The following is a 27050-nucleotide window of genomic DNA, read 5'->3' on the forward strand; positions in this document are numbered from 1 at the left end:
GTCACAATTCTACTTATATGAAATTTCCAGAGTAGACAAATCTATAGAAATAGAAAGCAAGTGGTTTCCAGGGTCTGGTAGAAGGAGGAAATAGTGGCTGCTAACAGATAGGAGGTTTCTTTCAAAGATAATGAAGATGTTCTAAAATCAGATAATGGTGTTGTTTGTACAATTCTGAATAAACTAAAAGCCACTGAACTTTATACTTTAAAAGGGAAAAATTTATGAATATGGGTTATATCTCAACAAAACTGCTCATTTAAAATGGGCTGGGAGCATAGCTCAGTGGCAGAGCAATTGACTAGCACATATGAGGTTCTGGACTCCATCCTCAGCATAAAAAAAAAAAAAAAAGGATGGACCTGACTGGTAATATGATTCTATTTCATTTAAAATTAAATACTCTATTTAAGAATTCTCTGGGCTAGGTGCCAGTGGCTCATGTCTATAATCCTAGCTACTCAGAGAAGGCCCAGATCTAAGTTGCCATTAAAAGCCAACAGGGGCAGAAAAGTCCCATGAGACTCTTATCTCTAATTAACCACTCAAAAAAAACTGGAAGTGGAGTTGTGGCTCAAAGTGGTAGAGTGGTAACTTTGAGCAACAAGAGCTCAGGGATAGAGCCCAGAACCTCAGTTCAAGCCCCATGACTGACAAATTTTTTTTAAATAAAAAAATTCTCTGGGTACTTATTCAGATCGTTCTTTATTTTAAATTCACTGAAAAGTAAAACCAGACTAATTTTCTGGTGTCAAAAATAAAGAATGCCTCTAGCACATTTGCAGGACTGTGGTTATCTGAAATGGGAACTCTTCTGACTAAAGATACTAGATGACTTGTTTTATCCATCTCTTTCTCTTCAGTACCTAAATGAAGCTCTATTTCACTCTGAATCAATGAGTGAATGCCAGTGGACAAAATGCAAGGTCCTTCTTTAATCCCAGCAGAGCAATGCAGCATGGGTCCCTTTACCTCTTAAAAGAAAAGGCAAGGGGAAGAGGGCATTCTTTTTTTCATTTGGCTAGGAAGGAACTGGCATTGCAGCCTGCCTTTCATTTTCTCACTCACCTGCCTTTGCTGAAGAGGAACGAGACAGTTTCTGGCTATAGATTTGTGCAGCACTTTGGAAAGAGGAAAAGGGGCCAGAGGTGTAACTGCCTGATCGACAGCGTGGCAGGCCAGCGGGGCTTGGTAGGTTCTCTGTCCCAGGATGTATGGAGAAAGAAGCACTGTCAGGGACTGGGTTCAGTAAAACTGTTGGCTGGTGAGGCATGCTGAGGATAGCTGAAGGAATCTGAGACAAAGAAAAGTGGACAGGCCCTGGTGAGAGGGCAGAGTTTTTCACAGATGACAAATGGGTGCTGGGAAGTTTCTGCAGAAGAGTAGTAGCAGGACCAGAGAAAGAAGCAGAGGAACAATTGGTATAGACTAATTTAGCCTCTTTTCCTGCTGAAGTGGTAAATCCTATTAAAACAAAAAACAAAACAAAAACAGATCATTTTAGAAAAAACGGACATATAATCTCTACAAAACATAAACATTTTTAGAACATCAAAATAATGTTAACATGAAACAGAAATCATGAAGAATACAGACTACAATTTATACTCATCATGAACTTAATGAATTTTGCCTACCAGAGATGACCTGGCAACAGAAAGTTTATTTTTAGTCGGTTCTAAGAGCTGAAATTGGGAATACCTCCACAAATCAGAGCAGGCAAGCTTTACAAAGTTTCTGCAAGCAACAGCTAACGCCTCTCCCTCTCCTTTTCACCCTTCTAGGAAAAAAAGAAAGTACTCAGAATTTCTAAATGAAAAAAAATCTTTGGAAGAAAAATAAGTTATCAATAGTTAAGAGGAAATTCTATGGGAAAAGGAAGAAAAAAAGGAAGAAACTTCTTTGGGTAATGTTCCATGCTTTTCAGAAATACTTAATACTGTATGACTGATGGTCTTTTTCTTTTAAAGATTAGAGAGTAGCAGATCTATATAGGTTTGAAACACTCACGAGATAATTTATCAGAGTGAATCTCTGTGACCTGTTGCTGTTTGGGCTGCTTTATTTTCACTTCTTGTGTTGTCTCAGGGTGATCTGAAATACGAAATAAAAAACACTGAATTTAGACTCTCTTACTAATGAAAAGCACACCTAATTATGTTTACAAAATTATGAGTATTAAGTCAGTGCTAGAAAACACTGCATATACACCATACTCTTCCAAGGATGGCCACAGCAATAGCTCTGCTGACTAAATGATTCCCAGCTTTTCCCAACCCACCTCCATGTAACTAAGCTAAATTACACTGGGATATGAGATCAAGTTGGTTGGTGGTTCTCAATAGAGCCAAGAAGTCGTAACATGTATGGAGCAGTGGAGCTACCATGCAACACATACACACATACACATAAAAAAAAGTCTCTCTCTACTTGTTAGCATGATACTTAAATACTACACAATGGCTCTTGTCTCTATAACTTAAGGCTATGCCTCAGTTTCACTTGAGATAGATTCATCAATATAGTCACTAATAAAATCATTCTAGTAACTTTACACTGTTATGTGGTTTTCTCCACTATAGGATTTTGAAACAGTACAGCCAAAGCTAGTCATATACCTGGGGATTATTCCAAAATCCTTGTTAAAAATAATGTTCATACAAAAACTTAAGAGAAAGCCAAATGTAGTGGCTCATGCCTGCAGTTCTAGCTCCTTGAGATTTCTAGCTTGGGCAAAAACTTTACCAATAAAAAGCTGGTAGCACATCCATGTCATTCTAGCCACATGCTCTAACCTGACCTGGGCAAAAAGTGAGCCTCAGTCTGGAAAAAACAAAAGCTGGCAGCATAGCTCAAGCATAGATCACCTGCCTAGCAAGTATGAGGTCCGGAGTTCAAACTGCATTACCACCAAACAAAACAAAAACAACACCCTAGAAGTAATTTTACAATTATTTTTCATTCTGGTCTCTCCATCACCTTTGCCACCAGCAATGGCAATATTGTTACCATACTTGTTTGTTCATGTTTGGTGTAAGTCCAGATATCACATTATTAAATGCTGTTTCCTTGATTGAGGTCTTCATTCTGTCCTGCTAGGTTTTCTTAATAGGTATAGACCACAATAGACCTTATAAAAATAGACCTTATATACAGGAACCCTAGAATTTCAAATGATCCATCTGTAGAAATGGTACATATTGTTTGGGACTTCTCTATTAACTGCTGAGGAAGAGGTTATGTAGGAATGCCTACATGAACAGACTGCCCCAGTGTGGGGAGGTGAGCATATTTTTTTCTACCCCAAGCCTCACTGTAAGCCTCAACCTCCTTTCCTCAAGACGATAAGAGGAGCTTTTCAGAGCTGCTGTCAGTCTTCTTGTAGTCATTAACCCAACTCCATTTATTGGGCAATAAAGTTTATAAAGTCAAGGTGGCTCAAGTAATTGTACTATCAGTAACTATCAAAGTGTCCAATCATAATAAGGGCTTAGTAAAAGTTTATAGAAGGAATAAGAAAATCAGTGAATCTAAAGCTAGAAAGGCTCTGAGGGACTGGACTCAGAAGGACTGCTAGGGATATATTAATTCAATTATACAGTTAGTTAAGTGGGCTCTTACAGATTTGCCTACAAACAAAATCATCTGTTAAACACTGTGCTAGAAGTATAGCGCTGTGACAGAAAGCTTGTATAGCATGTTAGGTCCTGGATTCAATCCCCAGTATTTCAACACAATACAAAACAATTTTTTGGGGGGGTGAAAATGTACTCCACATCTTAACCAATATTATTGGCGACAGTATTTCTAGTTAATACTAGCCTTGCGAGAAGGGATGAAGTCCCCATTTTCAAATTCAGAACTTAAAATACTTACAAAATTATTCTGCCTATTACCTATGCCTTTCACATACTTCAATTGAGGTTTTAAATGAACTTTACATTCAAAGCAAAGAAGTTTCTTTCTCTTTTTTCTTTAGTCAGTACCATGGCTTGAACTCCAGGCCTTGGACTCCCTTCGCTTGCTTGCTCATGGTCAGTGCCCTACCACATAAACCATGCTGCCAACCTAGCCTTTTGTTGGTTAGCTGGAGATGGAGTCTCTCAGACTTTTGAGAGAAAAGTTGGTTTTGAACTGAGATCTTCCAGATTTTGACCTCTCAGGTAGCAAGGATTATAGAAATGAGCCACCTATACCTGACTGAAGTTTTGTTCAGAACACCACCACTGGTGTTCTCTTTTTTGAATCACAATCTAGACAGTTGTATCTAGATTCAATTTCCAAATCTGTAGTCACAGAGTTCCTCAGTGGCAGGGGGAGAGGAGGGTGTACAACATGACATTCTTGGCTTGTTACAATGACTTGTGAAACCTGGAACCAGGAATGTCAAGTCATCCCACTAAGATCACAGCCCTACAGAACTAAAGTTCCACCCACAATGCCATTGACATGAGGAATCCGACTGGACAAAGGTAAGAGGTGAAAGAATGGATGGTAAGAGCACAGCTTGCTTCAGAAAGACTGAATAGGGAATCAAAATTCATCCTTGTGTGATAAAGAATGGCCTGAATAAGTTACTTGGTTCCTTCACATTTTGTCCTATGTAAAGAAGTTTCAAAATAATGCCCACTCTATATAATTTTTAGAATAAAAATAAGATCATGTCCAGAAGATAGTTAAGAGTTCTCTAACCATTAATTATTAACAAGTATTGACTAAACACTAGCTTTTCCTAAAAAGTGTTCTGCTATTAATGATCATGGGGAAAAAAACCCACTAGATCTCTTGATTCTTAGGACAAAAATTACTGCTCCCCTTTCCATCTCCTTGCCCTAGCCCTGTGCTGCAAAGTTTAGCCACTTTAGAGACTTAGTCAACATATCATTAACTCTTGCCTGCATAGCCTACCTTTACTTTTTTCCCCTGAGGTTTGAACTCAAGAGCTTCAAGCTCTCACTTGGTAAGTTTTTTAGCTCATGGCTGACACTACCACTTGAGCCACACCTCTCCTTCCAGCTTTCTGTTGGTTATTTGGAGTTAAGAGTCTCCTAGATTTGTCTGCCTAGCCAGCTCCAAATCTCCATTCCCAGATCTCAAATAAGTAGTTGAGATTAGAAGTGTGAGCTACCATGCCCTAGCTTCACTTTTTTTTTTTTTTCCAATTTCATTCCTTCCTTCCTTCCCACGATGGGAACCAAACCCAGGGTACTGTTCTTATTTTCCATTAATTAACTGGCATACTTACCACCTTTTGCCCCACTATCAGAATAACTATTTCGGTTCTTAGAACTTTTAGAGTGAGTCCCCAGGAAGACACTTGCAGATTTGTTTTTTTGGGTATAAAAAGTTAACACCTCTTCCAGTTCAGCCTCACTGAAACGAAGAGAAAAGGCATTGTCAGCAGGGAAAGTTGTTCTGGAAAATCTTTCTACCAGATTTTATTATGGAAACACAGTAATCAGAAGAAAGGAAAAATGAAAAGCATAAGCTGAAAATTCATCATTAGTACATGGCCAAAAGTAAAATATAGATGAAAATAATCTAAAGAATGAAAATCCTCATGGAGATATGCACTGTCTAGTATGGCAGACATTAGTCATATAGGACTACTTAAAGTTAAATAAAAGTAGACTCTCTTCTTGAGTTATCCTAGCCAAATTTCAAGCACTAAGTCACCCACAGAAGTTCTACTACACAGCTATACTTTTGGTCAGGAGTGCAAACCACAGATTGAGAGCCAAACACAATGAGCAACCTGTTTCTATAGGACCTGTACTTATGAATTTATGAATATATATACATAAATTCATACATATATAAATTTATATATACATTCATACACGAATAGGCAAAAAGGCCCTACAGTAACCTACAGCAGTCTGCAATATTTATGTCTTTTTCCAGTGTCCATTCCATTTCTAAATAATTGAAGTCTCTTCACTAGAGGAGCCATTTGTCATTTTAATGGGCTATGTCAGAAATAAGGTGTCTTAGTGGTGTGAGCACAGCAGAGTTCCTGAACACAATGTAGCAGACTGACCTAGATCATCTCTAAAATAACTTGAAATTACTGAGATTACATGCTATTTATGAACATTCATAAAATAGAAAGTCCAAGGAATGAAATGAGAACCTAAGGAAATTCTCAATGAATGTAACTTGCATAGATTTTCTAACATGTTCAGCTACTTCTGATTGTCTTTTCCTTTTTATTGAGTCTCAAAAACAGTTAAGTGCCACAATAGGAAGCTACTCCTCCCTGTCAGTGTGTTTTAGTTGGCCTGTCTCAGAAAGGCAATAGATAAAAGTTGGTCAAATACAAGTGGCTCTCTAGATGTCTTTTCTTCTGTCTATGTCATCATTACATCTTCCTTCCTGGCTCCTGCAGATATTTGAGTCTACCAGGCTTGATAGAGGTATCTGCAAACTCCCTAATTAAAAGGAGGAGCTGACACTACTTCACACTTCTCAGTCATCAACACTTGATACACAAGCATTAGTAAATATCATCTAATGTATTTTATCTGCAATCTATATAAGTTAACATATATATGTTTATATATATATATGTATATATATGTATATGGTTAATGTCTAGTATCTAGTTAGGTGTGCTGGTGAAATAAATATACATCACTTTTTTTAAAGTCTGGAGGTTTTCCTCTTTAGTCTTTTAGGAATTTTTGAAGGTCCCTAAGGAGGAATCAGAAATTAATCTTTAGCTTTAAAAGCAAAGTAATTTTCTGCATGTATTCTACCTTATTTCTTTTTTATTTTTCTAATGCTGAAGTGAGAAACTGCTTCTTGCTTTGTTTGTATACCTGCTGTATCAATCATATTACCCAACTCCTGAGAATGTCAATGAAATGTTATTAAACTATTACATAACTCCTAAAAAATGATAAATCTGCTGTGGGTTAAGTACATGAGGGGGTGACTGTAGCATCTATACAAGGCATTATACACCATGCTCTGTTGGTACCTAAGTTCACAAATAATGGAGAGCTAATGTCCTACTCTTTTCATTATGACTTTGATGATGGAAGCCTATTTACTAGGGTTTACAGTAGCCTTATCCATTGTTTTATCTTACTGATTTTGCACAACTCTTCTTATAAAAAGGACCTCTAGTATGAGATTTTACAAAAACTTAAAATTGTCTTTTGTCATCTCTTCCTTTGGAAATACCATTTTAATGAATAAAATGTCCTGGTTGACTTGTATGAAGATAGAGTTGAACACTGAGATTATCAATTCCTCAAGATTAACCCCTAAGCATGAAGGACTTTATTATATAAATTAGGTGTGACCCTCACAGTGTTAAGAGATTGCCAGTTCCTCAACCTAGGCAAAATTTGGTCATCTCTACAGCCTCAGTAGATCAAGGATAAATTCAATAAACACTAGAAACCTCTAGCCTCAAATTTCCAAAAGTTCCCTAAGTACTTCAAGGGTTGTATACTTTGACAACTGTCTAGAATGACAGCCCAGACACCCAGCAGCAGTGTTTTGATAACTGAAGCCATGACAACAGCAACATTACTAGCTGAGATATGGACAGGCCAAGCCTATAAAACTTTCCCTCCTTCTGAAAATGATTTCATTCATATCCAAGTGTCAAAAACAGGGAAATGTGGGGCATTCAGTAAGCAGAAAGGAAGACAGAGTAAGATCTTTTTATTAATCAGTAATTTTATTAATCAGTAATCTTCTACCTGGCTTGTGTGATGAAGTCTTGGAAGTTTTCTGCATTCACTCCATCCTCCTCCTCTTCTTCAAATTTTTTCTTTGATTTCTTTTCAGCCATTTGTTCTGTTTCCTATTTAATGCCCAAGCCCACAGAAAAACAAGATAAAATTGACTCCTGGTAAATGCGCAGTTCATCGTGTTTTCATTACCCCGGGGTTAATTGGTCCTTACAGTAAAAACATTTAATTCTTCCATTTACTTGGCCAACTATAAATTAGATATATTACTACTGGCCATTATTTCATGAAATGTTTTGAAAGGTCCAAGTAACAGCTGAAGAATAAATGTAAATTTTTATCACTGTTTTACTTTCTACTTACACAGCCCATTGAAAAAAAGCTTTTTATAGTCCTTAGTAACATCTGTGCTTATATTGCAGCTCTAACAGTATTGTGGGACAGAGACAGTATTTTGTGTAATTAGTAAAGATTAAGGTTGGAAGACTGTCTTATAGCAGCTTCCAAATTGAACAAATTTTTATGTGAGGCGTAAGAAAAGTCTGAACAGATCTGCAGTAAATTGTTGATATGGATTTAGTATTCTACTAAACATTTTGTACAACATTTTCATGCTATTTAAATTTCTATGCCTGATCTTTTCCTTCTGAAATGACCATATTTTTTCCCTCAAATACTTTTTTGTGTGTGTGTCAGTACTGGGGCTTGAACTCAGGGCCTCATATTCTTACTTGACTTTTTTGCTCAAGGCTGGTGTTCTTCCACTTGAGCCATACCTCTATTTCTCAGTTTTTGGGGTTAACTGGAGATTAAAGGTTTCATAGACTTTTCTGCCTAGACTGGCTTCAAGCCATGACCCTCAGATCTCATCTTCTGAACAGTTAAGACAACAGTCATGCATGAGCCACTGGCACCTGGCAGCCCTCAAATATTTAACACATTCTGAGATACAAAGTGTCTTTTTAAGACACTTTGCAAAAATTCTAATTAGTGTATTTCCTAAGCTTGATTGTATAATTATCTCTCTATATAAAATAATTCAGAGGAAAAAAGTCTCTTAAAAATCATATTAAATTCACATTCACTCTCAAATAGTCAGCTCTCCATTGTTTATAGTTATAATAACAATACATGTCCACAAAGGTAACTTTCATTTCACATATGAAAGACAGCATATTCTCTTAAAGAGAATATGCCTTTGATAGGAACCAACCATGGCCACTGGCCTCTTAGAAGTAACCACTTTTCAGCTCAGCGGGTTAAGGTGTGAGGTACCATCCCCACGGACACCAAAACAGAACGGACAGTACTACCTACCAGAGAATAGAAATTGAACAGAGGGGTCCAGCCTTTTTCTGACAATGTGTTGAAACTAATGCACAAGACTACCAGACAAACAATTTACCTTGTTGTACACAAGGATAAAGTCACCTAGTTGGTGAGCAAGGATTCTTCTGCGTTCCAGAAGTGCTAATCGTCGACTGGGTAGTATCATCCTCAGTGAATGCTGGAGGTTACTTGACGCTCGCTTGAGAAAACGAACTACCAGCTCCTGTAAGTTAAAAAGCCATTGAGTAAGAAAGCAAGGATTGGGCAAAACATCAGAAGGCAAGCTATAAGGGACTGGATAATAAAGATGTGAGACAAGGTATGTTACTCATTTTGACAAACAGGACCCAGAAAAATCATGTCAGGCATAAGGATAAGAAAAAAAGTCAATCAAAAAGTCAAATTCTAATATGTATACATAACTATATAACAATATAGTTATAAAAGAACTATAATACATACACAAATGGTATTATCATAAGATACTGCTTCTGCTGGGTGCTGGTGGCTCATGCCTGTAATCCTAGCTACTCAGGAGGCTGAGATCTGAGGATCATGGTTCAAAGCCAGCACAGGCAGGAAAGTCTGTGAGACTCTTATTTCCAATAAACCACTAGAAAACCAGAACTGGTGCTGTAGCTCAAGTGATAAGAGCGCTCACCTTGAGCTGAAGAGCACAGGGAAAGTGCCCAAGCCCAGAGTTCAAGCCCCACGATGGACATAAAAAAAAAAAAAAGAAAAAAAAAAGATACTGCTTCTAATAAGGCAATTTAGGAGAGGCAGCATTCAAAGATAAGTAGTGGAAGCTTAAACAAGGAGGCATGAAATCATTAGAGGTAAAAAAAGTATAAAAGTGAATGTAGTAGTATATGCTAACAACACTAGGATTTAGGAGGTTAAAGTAGGAAGATACCCAGTTCAAGGCCAGCCGGGAATAAATCCTGAGATTCTGCTTCAAAAAAATGTGTAAGGAGCCAGGCGCTGGTGGCTCATGCCTGTAATCCTAGTTACTCAGGAGGCTGAGATCTGAGGATCGTGGTTTAAAGCCAGCCTGGGCAGGAAAATCTGTGACACTCTTATCTCAAATTAAGCACCAGAAAACCGGAAGTGGCACTGTGGCTCAAGTGGTAGAGTGCTTGCTTTAAGCTGCAGAGCTCACGGACAGCACCTAGGCCCAGAGTTCAAACCCCATGACCAACAAAAAATGAACAAACAAAAAAAACCAAAAACCTAAAAGAAAACAATGTATGGACACTATGGCAGAAAAAGTTCGTCAAAGGCTTCCAAGAAACCAGAACTAGTAAAGATCACAACCAAGACAAGGCACTGGCTCTGGCTACTGTGAGACACTTTGAGAAGGAAAACATGAAGACATGCATATGGAATGAAAAATACAGGTCACCAGAAAAAACTACTAACTTAAAGCATTTAGTGATAAAGAACAAGAAAACTTCTCTAGTAGGTTTGGGGTTGGCAAAGAGGGTACAGTGGAAAGTCACTAAGGTTAAAAAAGAATGCATCTTGGGCTGGGAAGGTGGTAGAGTGCTTGCCTTGCATGCATGAGGCCCTGGGTTCAATTCCTCAGCACCGCACCACATAAGCAAAAAGAAAAAAGCCAGAAGTGGCACTGTGGCTCAAGTGGTAGAGCGCTAGCCTTGAGCTGAAGAGCTGAGGGACAGCCCAGAGTTCAGGCCCCACGAACGGACCCCCCCCAAAAAAAGAATGCATCTCACTTAAGATGAAGACAGATTATAAAATCTGAGAAGATACTAATCATTATTCAAAACATCAGAGAGATGTGTAGGACATCACTAGCCCATCAAGTAACAGTGCTTTCAAATGATGGAACTAAGGCTCTCCTATGAATTATGACATAAAGCATCTCTAATTGTAACCCAGACCAGAGAGGGCAATTCTATACCTCTCTTCCCCATAAGCAAGGATATTGCCATAAACATTGAGCAATGGTTAGGATTTGCTCTCCAGAGTTATTTTCAAGAAGAAATTCACAGAACCAGTATCATACTTTGCAGTGATAAGCCCAAATCTTTTTGTAGGAAGTCTCACAGGAATTCTGTGTGAATTCTAAACAAGCACTTGCAGTGGTTATTTCTTTTAAGCTACATTTTATTCTTCTTGAATTTGATTTTAGTTCATTGTCATTTAATGCCAATTTTCTCTAGCATAAAGGCAACAGCCTCATAACCAGAGGGTTGCATTTCATACTTCTCTGCTGTATGTAGTATAGGGTAGTTGAAACTGCTATATTAAAACATTATTTCTTCACAGTAAAGCAGACAAACTGACTCTCAAAAAGGCAGTCTCAATTTTCTACTTGGAAAGAGCAGAGCTAACATTTTCCACTGATGGCTGAAGGATTATTCACAACACACGTTTTATCTTTGGGTTGTACTGGCTACTTTAAATTCACAAGTTGTTTACTAGAATAACCAATATGTTATAAGCCATAAACAGTTGCCTTTTCCATGTGAAGGATTAAAAATTAAGAGTACAGTCCTGAGTGGGATAAAGCATATAGCTTTCCTAAGACTTAAAGATTCCCCTCCTTTTACATGACAACATCTATGTAAGGACTGGTTTCTTTCTTGACCTTTCCAAAGAGCTTGAAGTACTTTGTTACTGTGATCTTAGCCCAGAATATTAAATCCTGGGGTTCAAATGACTGGTAATCAAAATTATTTATTATTTATTATATATTATATTTATTATAATATATAATATATTATTATATATTTATTATATATTATTTATTATTTATTATATATTATTTATTTCAGTACTCTAAGAACTTTATACCATTAAAACTAGTAAATAGGGGCTGGGAAGGTGGCTCAGTGGTAGAGCGCTTACCTTGCATGCTCGAGGCCCTGGGTTCGATTCCTCAGCCCCACATAAGCAAAAAGAAAAAAGCCGGAAGTGGCGCTGTGGCTCAAGTGGTAGAGTGCTAGCCTTGAGCTGAAGAGCTGAGGGACAGTGCCCAGGCCCAGAGTTCAGGCCCCACGACCGGACCAAAAATAAATAAATAAATAAAACTAGTAAATATGTTCAGCTGGAAGATGGTACATCTGAAAGGGCCTATGACAAGATTCTGACTTTCAGAGAGCTAAAGAAACTCAGGACAGAAATAACTGAAGAGAGCTGGGCACCGATGGCTCCCGCCTGTAATCCTAGCTACTCAGGAGGCTGATATCTGAGGATCGAGGTTCAAAGCCAGCCAGGGCAGGAAAGTACGTGAAACTCTTATCTCCAATAAACTATCAGAAAACTGGAAGTAGTGTTGTAGCTCAAGTGGTAGAGCGCTCGCCTTGAGCTGAAGAGCTGAGGGACAGCGCTCAGGTCCAGAGTTCAAGCCCCACGACCAACAAAAAACAAACAAACAAACAAAAAACAAAGAATTAAAGAGTAAATAATGTACAGTTGTAACAGGTGGATTCAAGTTCCAGTGTTACCATAAACAAGAATGGGATAAAAGACCATGTTTCTCAGTCCTTGTTTCCCTATCTTAAAATGAGACTGACAATGCTTCCCTCAGAGAGTTAACACAGTGTGAGGTTGCCTGAGTAAGGGCCATATGTTGTTGTTCTTCTCCAGGGTTTGGCTCAGGGCTTATTATCCAATGAGCAATCAATTTCCATTTCAGAATGAAATATATCAATGTCCTTATTACACAATATAATAAACACAGTTCCAGGCAAAGATGTGCCTCATATCACATGAAAGTGAGGGAAATCTAGAAACTTTATTATGCAACAATCCTTTCATATGAACAATATACTTCTGTTTAATAAAAAAAAAAAAAAAAAGACAGGAGGGCAGGGAAAAGGGGAGGGAAAGGAAAAGGAAAAAATCTCAGGTTCCAACAAACAGTCTCACCATCTGTTCATCCTCTTTGGCAGCCCAACTGGCACTGAGCGTCTGATCTCCATTGTCTTTTGTCAGGCGAATTTGCACATGCTGGAGATAGGCAGAGAATGCTAATCGGGCCTGCACTCTGCTATAGAAATCCAAAACAACATACTATTATGAGTCAGCATGGTAAACCTCCCAAATGTGTACTTGCCTCTCTCAAGGAAGGCTAGCAAGTATGAATTCATCATATAATTGAAGAACACAAGGTTTGAAATTCTTTTTCCATTAAAAGAATCAGGGATGAAGAGTCCTATTGATTTTATCATTATTAGCAGGAGAAAAATACAAAATTAGGTTTCCAGCTCATCACATATTGTTTTGACCTTTTTAACATCTTTCTTAGGATATTGGACTTAAGTACTGATTTTTCATGAAAACCTCTATAGAAATGAGAAAATGGGGTTGTGCACTGGAGGGCCTTCAGTATATACTTATCAGATAGTGCAAAAGTATGGATTTTGCTAGGAAACTAACATTTATAATGTACAATAGCCTCTGAAGCAGGAAATAGATAAATCCTATAAAGAAACATTTGAAATCAACATTTAAGGCCGTGCATTTCTTGACTACATGACAGGAATGGTTAGAGCCCAGAACAAATGAATGAGGTCCAAATGAGTTTGGTATAGATGACCCAGTAAGCCAGGATGAGCCCAGATGTCAAGAGGGGGGAAAAAAGTCTTAAATATAGTGAAAAAATCAGAGTGAATCACTGAAGAATCTTGACATTTTTCTGCCTGGTGATCCTCGATGCAAACAAAGAAATCTGATCAAGCTACAGTTAACTATGGAGGTATTAGACACATTGACAGATTTCACTTCAGTTGCTAATTGTGGCAGATCTGTTTTTTTTCAGTCAAGATTTTAGTTACTTCAGCTGATTGGCCTTTTGACACTGTAGCCAAAATTACATCAGTGCAGATTAGGGCCCAACACAAACTTTGTTTACAATCCTCACACATGCAATCACTGAACACTACTCATGATCCCCAAGGTTCACAGGCAGTCCCAAAGCAAACTGGAAACCTCAGCGGGGCCAGGACTACTTGGCCTATGTAAGCTGGAGGTCTGGGGGACAGTAGAGTCAGGCTGAGAGTCCAATAGCTCTTCAGTTTTCACTCAAAAAAAGCTTCAGAACATGAACTAGAAATAAGGCTAGATCTGTGTTACAAGTAAGGATAGTTTATGGGAGCACAATATGAATTCTAACCAATAAATTTGTATTTCCAAATGTTTTCAGCAGACCATAACTATATTTTTGTTTAACTAAAATGTACATTACTTTCCTCTCAAACATTTTCACAAGTTTTACCATAACATATTTTCAAATCAAAATAATTTTTGAAAATCTTGCACTTTTACCAACAAATTCACATGCAATACAACAAGCAGGAAATAGGTTTTAAGCATCTTCAAATACAGAATACCCAAGTGCATGGATTGGTCCTTTTACATTCAAACATAAAGGTCACTGGGAAGGAAATTACTGCTCATTAAATAAGGATTTCATTGTTTTGAGGCAAATCAAATAAAAAATTACTGACTTTTTCATTTGTTTTCAGTACTGGGGTCTTGTGCCTGCCAGGAAGATGCTTTACCAATGAGCCTCACCTCCAGCCTATAAATCTTACTCAAATGATTCTGGGAATGTCAATGCAGAGAGTGTCTTTAAAGGTGTTAGTCAGCTAGTCATTTCCAACTAGCAAGTCAAAACATGAAAGAATGTAAACCACAATGATTTAAACCAAGGTAACTTATTTTAAAAAACCAAATGGTTGTATACTCTCAGCATGTGAAGTATACAAGCAGGAGGCTGGGCCTGCAATTGAGCCATAGCCTTGATCCTTCCCCAAACTACTCTGGAGCCATTAAGCTGCTCCATAGGACAAAGGTAGCCTTGGCAAAGATACTTAAAGTAAGATCTCTAAGATTTTTGAAGAAATTTCTCTCTCTCTCTCTCTGATAAAGAGAACATTATTAGTAGAAAGGAGATCATAATACAGTCCCGTGGTTTTCAAATTTTGATACAATGGAACCTTTTTCCCCCTTCAGAAAGTAATTTGGAAAATCCTTGTCTAACCCATATGTTTGGCTTGACAAAAACAGAAAATGAGGCCTAAAAAAGTCACTGACTTGTGAGGCCACGTGTGGTGGTACACTCTTGTCATCCCCTTTACTCAAGAGGCAGACCTAGGCTGAAGTCAGCAAGACCTCATCTCAAAAAGAAGTTTGTGGGCCGGGAAGGTGGCTCTGTGGTAGAGTGCATGCCTTGCATGCATGAGGCCCTGGGTTTGATTCTTTAGAACTACATAAGCAGAAAAAGCTGGAAGTGGAACTGTGGCTCAAGCCCTTGTGCTAAAGGGCTGAGACATAGCACCCAGGCCCAGAGTTCAGGCCCCATGACCGACCCCCCCGCCCCCCCAAAAAGTGCGTGATGGTACGCTCCTATAATCCAGCTACTTGGGAGGCCAAATGATGATAGTCTGAGGCTACCTGGGGCAAAGCCTAGGACCCTATATGAAAAGCAAACTAAAAAGCAAAAGGGCTGGGACATAGCTCAAGTGGCTGAGTACTTGTCTAGCAAGTCTAAGAAAACAAAAGGCCTTTGTCTATGATGACATAAACAGTCACAGCACCAAAAAGATCAGAGCCCAAGTATGCTGACTAAACTCACTAACAGACATTCTCATTCTCAACAACACTGTGCAAACCTGAACTCTTAATCACTACATTCTCTAATATCACTTTCTGTTCTCTCAGTGTAACACTTGGCTTTTATATATTTTATAAATGCCATGGTGGGTAAGTATCTGAGTTTCCTTGCTCTTCAACTTCTACCTACTGCACTCAACCCATGTTTATCTCAAGTTTATAGGCAGAGATATCCTTCCATTGGCCTGTTATCACCTTCAAGACCTTCTCTGCATCCATTGCTGTATCTCTAATGCTTTGCCCATCAAATCCTCCTGGCTTCAGAAGAATTTATCAAGTAGCATTGGTATATCTTTCCCCTTCCTCTCCTAGGGGCCATTTTCCAAGGTCTGTGTCCTATGGATTCCTTGGAGAAAAGGGGAATTATCACCATCACTGCTTGTTCTACTAATGCACGTCAGTTTGCAAATTTAGTCTACAAATAAGCTCCAGAGTCCAGATCTGCCTTCCTTTCACTGAAAGGCTATTTCATATTTGCTTTAATTCTAAGCTCATGACTGCTACTGCACATTCTCATTTTGTGTGCAGTCACAAATCTAGGAATCTCTTTTCACTCCTAACCCTAACAGGTGTCTTAGGCATTCCACAACTCTCAGCATATATCTTTATCACTCCCTCTTACTTTTTTTGGTTCCAGTCATGGGGCCTGAACTCTGGGCCTGAGTGCTGTCCCTCAGCGTTTCAGCTCAAGGCTAGTGCTCTACTACTTGAGCCACAGCGCCACTTCCGGCTTTTTCTGCTTATGTGGTGCTGAGGAATTGAACCCAGGGCCTCAGGCATGCAAGGCAAGCACTCTACCACTGAGCCACCTTCCCAGCCCCTCCCTCTTACTTTTATACCTATCTCTTTACTGCTTCTAATTTTTTAACTGACTTATTGAATGATATCTCATACAGCTCCATTCTCTTCCTTTTCTTCTATAGTTGCTGGTCTATAGTTGCTGAGTTTACACAGAACTGGCAATCTCATCCACTCTGAAGATTTTAACTCACATTTTATTATCTTCAATGTCTTTCTCACTGTCTGAAATGACCTGTTTCTTTCTTTCTGTCTGCCCTCCCCACCAGAATATAAGTTACAAAAGCCTATCTTGGAACAAAACAATGGCATTCTCAGGGAAATGGATGGAGCTAGAAAAAATCATTTGGAGCAAGGTAAGCCAAGAGCAGAGAGACAAATAGCACATAGTCTCCTTGATAGATAGATGTTAAATCCAAAATGCAAGGAGATATGACAAAGTAAACAGGATTTGAGAAACTAAGGACCTCCACTCAATTCATATCATTACTAAATGACTCCATGTTCTTGACCACACATATGGTGTATATATATATATATATATATATATATACATACATACGTACATATATATATACATATACATATATATATATACATACATACGTACATATATATATATACATATACATATATATATATATATATATATGCGCACATCTGAGGAAGCCCAGAGGAGGACAAAGAGTCAGTGGGAAACAGGGGATAACAGACAACAGAGGGGCCCAACACTAGACATTAATGAAAATGAAATAAGCAACTCAAGGACAGCAATGGGAAGGAAGGAATGAGAGGGAAAGACGGAACAGCTTACACTAAGCAAATGGAAAGAAATGTACATATCACCCAGTGTGGAAGAAATAATTGTATTGTCAAAGCTAACAGAATTCACAAACATGATATTGGTAATTTGCTTTGTGAAGGTTAAAGTGTGTTTGCGACTTCAACTAAGTATCACTATCTTACAATACTGTGAAATTTATGTAATCACTTAATCTCAATAAATTTTTTTTAAAGCCTATCTTGGGCCCCCACAGTAATGCTATCTAGCTTACCATAATTCTTTGCACAAATTAGGGTAATAGGTTGTTGAAATACTGAATATTATGTTATTCATTCATATCTCATACCTCTGTGCCTTTATTTCCTCTACTATCTGCCTAGCATTCCCATGATCACCAAGCCTCATTGGTCAAGGCATGGCTCAAGTATCACCTCCCCCATGATGTCTCCATAGCCCTCATTTCTTTTTGTGTCCTAACAACACTCTGTTCTTATGGCGGGGGGGGGGGGGGTAACAGCCCAAGCTCTTAAAAGGGTCCCCCAAAACAAGTGGAGCAATCTCTGTCTAAGTCACTTTGTTCTCCTAGTGATGAACAGAAATGCCCATCAAATATTTGTTTGGCCAATAAATCCCAAGTTTGTTCTGTATCTTCTTGGACAAGTAACTTCTATAGGCTCCATTTTCCTTAACAATAGCAATGTCTATTGGTAGTTGTTAGCACTGTGAATATTAAATGAAACATGACTGTAAAACCATTAAATCAGAAGCTGGATCACAGGAAAAGTTTGCTGTTATCATTAACTACTACAATTGTAATGACAAAAGGCACTTACCTTAGATTTCCATTATTTTGCAGAATCTGCATCAGATTAAACTTAGATTCTGGCTCCTGAGTCTCAATTTTGCAGCACTGGTCAGTTTTATCCTCCCACTCAGGAACTTGCACAGAATTTTCTTTAGGTGAATTTTCTATCATAACAGTAAGTGAGGAAGGCATGTGTTTGTCTTGATTTTCTCCAATAGAACTTGAAGACTCCTCTTGAGAAGCTTCCTGTTCTTCATCTTCATTGTCTAATGTAACCTCTTCTTCCTCCTCTTCACTCTCTGTCTCAGTTTTAACATTCATTTCAGCTGGTTGGGTAATCACTAAATGCGAAGAATCACTAATGTTGCTGAAAAAAGGATTAAATTTTCCTCTCTCCCAATACCTTCCTTTTATCTTGTCAATAAAAACCCACTTCTAAAAAAAATTAAAAAAAAAACAAAAACCACTTCTAAACACAAGCCTGAACAAAAATAATAGCAATCATATGCACTACTCTCTAATCTTACATACTCTAAGAAAACCAAAAAAAATTACTAATGGTCTTCATTGTGTTGATGTTTTTCTTCATACCCAATTGCTTTCTTAAAACTTAAGAAAACCCCCTACTCTCTCCACCCTGCCCCCAAAATACTCTTGACTAAGTATACAGTGCTGGTTTTCAGAAATGCACCCTTCATTCAAGAAAATACAAAGAACAGAAAAATATCTTCCATTGTCTTTCTCCCCCATTGTCCTTAAGTTCTTTAAGAAAAGGAACTTTTTTTTTAATTAATGAAACTACAGTGCTTATATGCTGCCTGACACAAGTACTATACAAAGGAGAGAAATAGGGGTGGAGAAGGTGGGGAAAAGAAGTCAATCTATATAGGTCAGTTAAAAGTAGCTTGCGCTGCCAGACACAGCTCACGCCTATAATCCTAGTTACTCAGAAGACTCACATCTAAGAAAGTCCATGAAATTCTTATCTCCAATTAAGCAAACATACGTACACATGTGTACACACACACACACACACACACACACACACACACACACACACACAGAGTTGGAAGTAGAGAGATGACTAAAGTGGAGCACTAGCCTTATGTATAAGAGCTCAAGGACAGCCCCTAGGGCCTGAGTTCAAGCCCTGGGACCAACACCACACACACACACACACACACACACACACACACACGCGCGCGCGCACACACACACATGCACACTGGAAGTGCAGGTGTGCCTCAGTGGTAATTAGCCTGGAGCACAAAAGCTCAGAGACATCCAGGCTCTGAGTTCAAGCCTCAAAACCAATCAAATAAAAAAAAAAAAGAGAGAGAAAGAGAAAGAGAGAGAGAGAGAGAGAGAGAGAGAGAGTTCAATATGAGAGACTCCGGGAGAAAATTCCCCTTTATCTAAAATATATATACAACTCATCAATTTTAAAGGATGAGCTGAACTTACCTAATCATCAAAAACCCTCACAGTACAGCTCAGGATTTTATTAAAATCAGACTAATATTATTTCTGAATTATCAAGTATTTCTATAATGGAAAAATAAGAGCAAGAGCCAAAATTCGTATGATTCAATAAAGTGTTAAGGAATGGAGGATTTTAAAACATTTTCTTTCTGAAATTGTTTCAGAAAAAAAAATAAGTATATATAATCAAGAAAGTTCTGACTTGAATACTGACTGAGTAAGAAGCTAATTGACTTGGAAAGGCAGGACCTAGAAGATACCTGGGTATTTTGGCCTTATTGCCCTCATTCTGCCACTCCGTCGTCTACGTTTTCGCACCTCCAGAGACAGGAGCTTCCTCTCATAAAGAGCAGCATGCAGCGTGGCCTTTGAATTCATGCTCTCTACCTTCAGTTCTGGTGTTCCATCAGTAATCGTTCTAAGGGAAAAACAGCAGTTACAGCCTTTCAAAAATCTTTATTCCAAGGCTAAGCTTCATAGAATCTGGAGGGATAATAGTAGACTGGCGAACTCTAAAGGGGTTGAAAGATAAAGGAAAACCTCTTATTTCCATATCTTGGAGTTCTTTTCACTTAGCATCATCTTATATATGATCATATGTGATCCTCTTCTCAGACTATCCTAGACATATTTTTCTTTGTTGTCATTTTTAATTACTATATGAAGTTATTTCTTTCTTTTATCCTCCTATGGTTTATCCCTTGTTACTGTATTTGATTTTGGTACCCTGTGTATTGTTAATAGATTTATCTGAATTAGGGAAAGGAAGGGGAACAACAAAATGGTGAGACAGAGGACAAAGGGTGAACCAATGCAACAGAGATACACACAACTTGGGGGGGGCATTATGGGGGAAGAAAAGTGGGAGAAAAATGAGGACTTAACAATACCCTACGTATGTAACTGTAAATCCTCTTTACATCACCTTGATAATGAAATTAATTTTTTCAGTATAAAGGAAAATACTAGAATCTCTATTAAAACTACATTAACAGCCTATCTAAGTTTATTAAGTTCTGAGCAAACACACACTTACACACACACACACAATGCCTAAGTACCCTTAAGCATTCAGTAATACTGGCTCTTAATTTACTGCAGAGATGGTAAAGCTCTATCCAATACCTTATGTGGGGGAAATAACAATAACATCATCATTGTTTAGTGTGGACAAAGGTCTTGGTTAGTGCTATTTTAAGCTTTATTTTTAGTCTTATCAAACATATCAGAAAGCATTTCAACAGTGGATCTTACAGTTTATAGTAAAACTGAACTAACTGCTTACAGAAAGTTTTCTGCAAAAACGTATGCAATACAGCCCATTAAAATACAGTTTTCATGTGTGTGTGCGTGCATACGTGTGTGTATGGGGGGGGGTTATGTGTGGGTGTGTGTGGGTGTGTATGTGTTTTCCAGTCCTGGGCCTGGGCCTGGGTGCTATTCCTGAGTTTTTGGTTTGTTTTTTTTTTTGTTTTTTTTTTTGTTTTTAAATCAAGGCTAGCACTCTACTATTTGAGCAACAGACTCACTTCTGGCTTCTTTGGTGCTTAATTGGAGATAAGTATCTCATGGACTTTGCTGCCTGGGCTGGCTTCAAACCACAATCCTCAGATCTCAGCCTCCCGAGAGACTATATTAAAGGTGTGTGCCACCAGCTCCCAGCAAGTGTTCATATTTTTTTAAGTATACAAGAAAGTGGGAATCAGAAGTCTTTTGCTATTCAGCAAGAAAGATGTTTGAAAGACTTGAATGGATATCTGAAATAAAGGGATTTGAGAAAAGAACATCTTGGTACCTGTTTTACTGGTATTAATTATAACTTAGTACATAGTATACTTTAAAATGTGTATAATATTTAATAAATACAGAGCTGATAGAGATTGAAATGGGAAGAAAAGCTGATGATACATGAATAAGTAAGCAGGATGGAGTTGACTGAGGGGAAGTGTGTCTGAAACATTCACATTTCTCACTATAAAGACCTGCCAAAGTTCTCTCTATCCTTTAGTCTGGTGAGCTTCAGACAAAGATGGAAGAGGTAGCCAAAGCACTCCAGGTGTTTGAGTATAGGACAGAGGACAAGTCAAAGATATTAAGAGTCAGAGGCACGGACAAGGGAAAGTAAGCAGATAGAGGACTAGGCCCTGAATGGGAAATGAGATGGAGAGAAGGGCCAAGTAGCACCTGCAAATTACAGAAGTGACAAATATCAGGCCCAGACTATACACAGTTTGGGCAAAGTTAAAGAGCATAGATAACCAGACCATGAAAGAAAGAGCTTTGAGTCATTGGTCATAAAAGGATCCAGGATCCAGATTAGTATCTGAGAGCATGTACCTAACTTTGCATACTAAGAGCTCAAGACCAGCTGACAATCTGAACTCTCTCTGGAATTCCTAGAACTCAAAATATATTCCCTTTATAGTCAAGGAATCCCTCATCTCCTCTGGAAGTTATCAGTTTCTAAGTGTGACACAAGTGCTGTTCTATCTATTCAGGACTTTTGGATAGGGATTTGAGTGAGTGGCATGGACAGTGAGTCCTTTAGAGGCCTTCTCTTCAAGACAGAACATTGGGCAAGAACAAGGAAGTGAGCTTCTGACTAGCAAGCAGAAATGGGGAGCCAAACCAATCAATTTTTTATAAATGAGGTATCACTATGATGCCTAGGCTGTAATGAACCAATGTCCTTTATATAAACAAGAATATCCCCACCTATATTGCCAAGAACATAATTCTGTGGGGTGGGGAGGCATTCTTTCAGGACAATTAACAATAAGAAGTCAATAAAAAGCTTCTAAAACTGTGAGCCCTAAAAGCTCACAGATTTAGAGAAGCTACCAAGAATTTCCATCTCTATATTTGTAAATAACAACTCCAAATAAGAGAAAAGCGTATCCTCACTGGTAAAACAAATGAGGGTGTGGAATGCTGCTACGTAGAAATAATGCAAGGACTATGCTTTTCTTGTTCATCACTATACTTGTGATGCTTATGAGAAAGCCTAGCACAGAGCTGACCTGTCATAAATACTGACCAATAACTCGATTCTCAGACTGGAGGAGTAGTTCAAGTTGCAGAATACTTGCTTTGCCTAGTGACTGCAAAGCCTTAAGTTCAAACCCTAGTACTACCAAAAAATTAATAATTATAAATAAGTTACAGTACATTTAGCTATGCCTATTTTATTTTTTATATTTTATTATGAAAATATCTAAATGAAAGTTTAAAGAATTACACATGAACACCCACATAACCATCCATCATCTAGTTTCTACAATCAATATTTCACTACATTTGTTTCATTTCACACATACACACATACAAACACACCTATAAATTCTTCTATGCACTCATCAACATGTTCAATTTTTAAAGTATTCCCACATTGCAGATAGGGGATTTTGCTCCTGAATATTTATCTATGCATCATTACAATTTAGAATCCAGCAATTGTTTTATAGGGGTTGGTAAGCTAAAACTTTATATAATAAGATGATCTAATACTAACTGTTCACTTAATGAGTTTTAACAAACACCTACAACTAATTATATAATTCAAACTCTGATATTACTGTCATCTCAGAACATGTTCTTGGCACTTCCCAGAGCACCCCTCCCTCAAACCTTGAAGAGTAATCACTGCTGTGAATTTGTCACCACATTTTGCCCCCTTTCAAATTTCAAACAGAGCAGGACGATGTGAACTCTTTGTGTATGGCTTGTGTGTATGTATCAGCACTGTCTAAATGATTCACAACTTATATGCTTCCTTGTTGGACACCTAGGTTGTTTCTTGTTTCAGAATATTATCAATAAAGCTGTTACTATAAATCTATTAATACAAATCATGTTGTGATTATACTTTTCACATATGTGTGTGTGTGTGTGTGTGTGTGAGAGAGAGAGAGAGAGAGAGAGAGAGAGAGAGAGTGTATAGGGGTGGATTTGAGTTCAGGGTCTGGTGCTGAACTTGGACTCTATTGCTGAGCCAAACCTCCAGCCCTGTTCTGTACTGGTTATTTTTGAGATAAAATCTTACTTTATGCCTGCTGTCCTCCTTATTTTTCACTTCCTGCTGTGGCTAGGATGACAAGCATGTACCACCAGACCCAGCTTCTTTTGTTGGAATGGAATCTCATGACTTTTCTACCCAGGTTGGCCTGCAACTATGGGTCTTCAGACCCACACAACTAGAATGACAGGCATGGGCCACTGCACCCAGCTATTGGTTGAAAGGAGATCTTATTTATGCCTGGGCTGGTTTGGAATCTCTATCTTCCCTAATTCAGCCTCTCAAGTAGCTAGATTACAGGCATGAACAATGGATGCTCAGCTATATTTTATCACTTCATCCAGGGAAAGATCTCACAGTGGAATTTGCCACTATGAGACGGTAAGCTAGAATGTGATCCTTCTATGCATGCTTCCCATGTAGCTGGGATGACAGATACATACCACCACACTTAGGTTTTATGGATTGAGATGAGGTCTCTTGAACCTTTTGCCCAAGCTGGCAACCAATCAAAGCTTCTTCCTATAACCTGTATTACATCATTAAAAACCTGTGGGGAATAGTAACCTTTTCTGTCAGACCAATATGTCTTCAATTTGTAACCAGTTACCATTCTGTACCAGTATTCCTTTATACTGATATTTCCTGGAATTATTTCCTTCTTGACTTCAATTGTAACTATCATCTGTGTTGTTTGTAATCAGCCAGACAAGTCAAGGGTATGAATCCTTACCAATTGAGTTAAAGAACAGACCCCCATCCCTTTAAGTGAGACCTTTCCATTGATTTTACCAATCTTCTCCAACTGTTGTCATCAGCAGCCCATCCCCAGCCTGTAAAGAATGTGTGCCTTTGCCTCCAAAGGACAGTTTCCCCCCATAGGGGCCTTTCACTGACTGTTAGAGTGCTGTCTAACTTCCATTACCCTGGTAACCAACTGTAAAGAGAATATGAGCCTGATTCTAAGCTTGGCAACAGAAGGGACATCACTCCTTAGGTTAAGTTAGGTATTTGGTGTACCTATCTAACTCTAAGGAGAATGATAGCAGCACAGCCCTCTGCACAGAAGTAAAATGCCTTGATGAAATCCCTTGTGTATCTATTCATTTTCTCCAACAAACCTGAGAGTGGCACTGTACTTCTGAAGATATTTGAGTACGATTGGTGTTATTACTGTTTATGTGCTTGACACAATTAATCACCAAAACCAATGAGTCTGGAGTTTGCTTTGTAGGAACGTTGTCGATCACAAGCTCTATTTTCTTAGTAGCTACAGTGTTCTTCAAAATTTCTAGTTCAGCTTTTTTCAACTTACATAAATGTTTCAATGAGGAGTTTGTTTCACCCAAGTTGTCAGAGTATTAATTAATGATATTCCTCTAATATCCTCCCTACTCCAATTAACCTCCATTGCATGTCTGTAGGATCTACAATAATAACCTCTCTCCTCTACTTGATACAGTACTTAAGTGTTTTCCCTCTCTTGTTTTCTATATCAGTTTACCTAAAGGTTTATCAATTCTGGTTGCAACTATGAAAAGGAAACCTGTTGAGGATGGTATTGGGGGTAGGAGCAAGGAATAATAATAGAAAGGTAAAACTTATTGGAATACAGTGTAACTGCATGAAGATGCAATGATTAAATCCTTCCCTGAATAACTAACATAAGCCAATTTTTTCAAAGTAAAAAATAAAAAGGTCACCAGGCACCAGTGGCTCACATCTATAATCCTAACTACTCAGGAGGCGAGATCTGAGGATCACAGTTCAAAGCCAGCCTGGCAGGAAAGTCCATGAGAGATTTATCTCCAATTAACCATCAGAAAAATGGAAGTGGCACTATGTCTAAGTGGTAGAGTGCTAGCCTCAAGCAAAAGAGCTCAGGTACAAGTGGACAGGCCTTGAGTTCAAGCCCCATGAATGAAAATAAATAAATACATCTAATAAAAATAAAAAAGTAATCATAATGGCTTCCTTCTTTAAGAAAAAGTTAAATTCACTCTTCAAAGGGCTTAGATGAGAAACCAAGTTTATCTTCATTAACAAATGCAAAACAAGCTAGCTACATATTTCATTCTGCTTGTTACTGCTTTATAAAGAGACACAACGAGGATAAATGTTGTATCTCAAACTCTATTAACCTTGGGCAGGGAAGGTGGCTCAGTGGTAGAGCACTTGCCTTGCATGCATGAGGCCCTGGGTTCGATTCCTCAGCACCACATAAGCAAAAAGAAAAAAGCCGGAAGTGGCGCTGTGGCTCAAGTGATAGAGTGCTAGCCTTGAGCTGAAGAGCTGAGGGACAGTGCCCAGGCCCAGAGTTCAGGCCCCACAACCGGACCCCCCCCCAAAAAAAACCCCAAAAAACTCTATTAACCTGAAGATATGTATTTAGGTTGAAGAGTTTCTATTGTAGCTGCAGTCTTCGTTGAAGCAAAGTCATCTCAGTCTTTACTTCTGTAAGACCTTTCTCTTCTCTGACTAAACACAAAGTCATAGGCCATTTTACACATTTCCCATTCTGTGGCAAACTGGAAACACATCTGGTTAGTACCACAGGGCAGAACTATATGTCCTAAATATGTCAAGGTCAAAACATACGCTCTTGTTTGAATCATTCATGGCAATAGTCTTAAAGTTCACTAATACTCTGATGTCTCACATAGCCAACAGCTGAAATTATACACACACACACACACACACACACACACACACACACACACACACACACACACACACACACACACAATTTCAAAGTTATTTACAAAAAGCCATAGAATACTTTTTCAATAGGAGACATTTCTATGCTACTCTTTATGCTGAGCCAAACTGAAACTGGTTCTTTATAGCACTATACTCAGTCTGTGCATGGTCATACCTCATGCACATGCAAAGAATTTCTCTAATTATAAAAGTCAGTTACCGTGTTCTTCCAGCCAATAAGCTTCTTCTTGGGTTTCCCCTATAAAAGTAGAAAGGACACCTGGGTTAGAGACCACTGTTTAGATATTCACTCTGGAGTTCACACACACAGGACACTGCAGTCTTGACAGCCTTATTATGGAAGTTAAACATAAAATTGGGCCACAAGGGGCTTTTTGAGGAGAAGCAGATCAACTGAGAACATTCTTAAAGAAGAGTAGAATACTATGACCTAGAGAAAGGATCAATTCACATACAAGGAAAAGGGCAAAGAAATTCTAGAGAAAAGTATTTACAATGCCTTGCTTTTCTCAATCTACTTACAAAACAAACCACACTCGCTCATCAGAACAGTCACATGGAAAAGATTGTTATTAGCCCCATTTATATCAAGCAGAAGGATGCTTCAACATCCTGCCCATAGCAGGGTTTGAGCAGTTTACATTCCAGCACAAGAGTTTAGATCTCACTTGCTATGCTCTTTATATTCTCATTGAGATATTTTAGGAAACAAAACCCATGATTCCCATGAGATTGAAAGAAGCTATTCATAAGGAATAGAGTTTATAC

The 27050-nt window shown here is 38.3% G+C and overlaps 1 protein-coding gene across 4 annotated transcripts in view; it reads right to left on the bottom strand.

Annotated features, from left to right (window-relative positions):
• Positions 1 to 1037: 1037 nt before the first annotated feature.
• LOC138835966 (tubulin polyglutamylase TTLL5-like) overlaps positions 1038 to 27050 on the bottom strand; it is a 41571-nt gene continuing 15558 nt past the window's right edge. For 2 of the 4 annotated variants that reach the window (XM_070034540.1, XM_070034538.1), the window contains 9 exons: positions 26482 to 26520; positions 19807 to 19964; positions 18093 to 18405; positions 12930 to 13050; positions 9112 to 9258; positions 7716 to 7819; positions 5246 to 5373; positions 2011 to 2094; positions 1038 to 1464 (listed from right to left, as the gene is read on the bottom strand). In XM_070034540.1, coding sequence (XP_069890641.1) covers positions 1061 to 1464; positions 2011 to 2094; positions 5246 to 5373; positions 7716 to 7819; positions 9112 to 9258; positions 12930 to 13050; positions 18093 to 18405; positions 19807 to 19964; positions 26482 to 26520 — 1498 coding nt within the window. In that variant the 3' untranslated portion in view covers positions 1038 to 1060. The remainder of the gene's footprint in view (positions 1465 to 2010; positions 2095 to 5245; positions 5374 to 7715; positions 7820 to 9111; positions 9259 to 12929; positions 13051 to 18092; positions 18406 to 19806; positions 19965 to 26481; positions 26521 to 27050) is intronic. The other 2 variants (XM_070034541.1, XM_070034539.1) reach the window with 2 other exon arrangements.

This window comes from Dipodomys merriami, unplaced genomic scaffold (genome assembly GCF_024711535.1).
Source record: "Dipodomys merriami isolate MVZ:Mamm:240054 unplaced genomic scaffold, mDipMer1.0.p SCAF_2431, whole genome shotgun sequence".
Classification (NCBI taxonomy): domain Eukaryota; kingdom Metazoa; phylum Chordata; class Mammalia; order Rodentia; family Heteromyidae; genus Dipodomys; species Dipodomys merriami.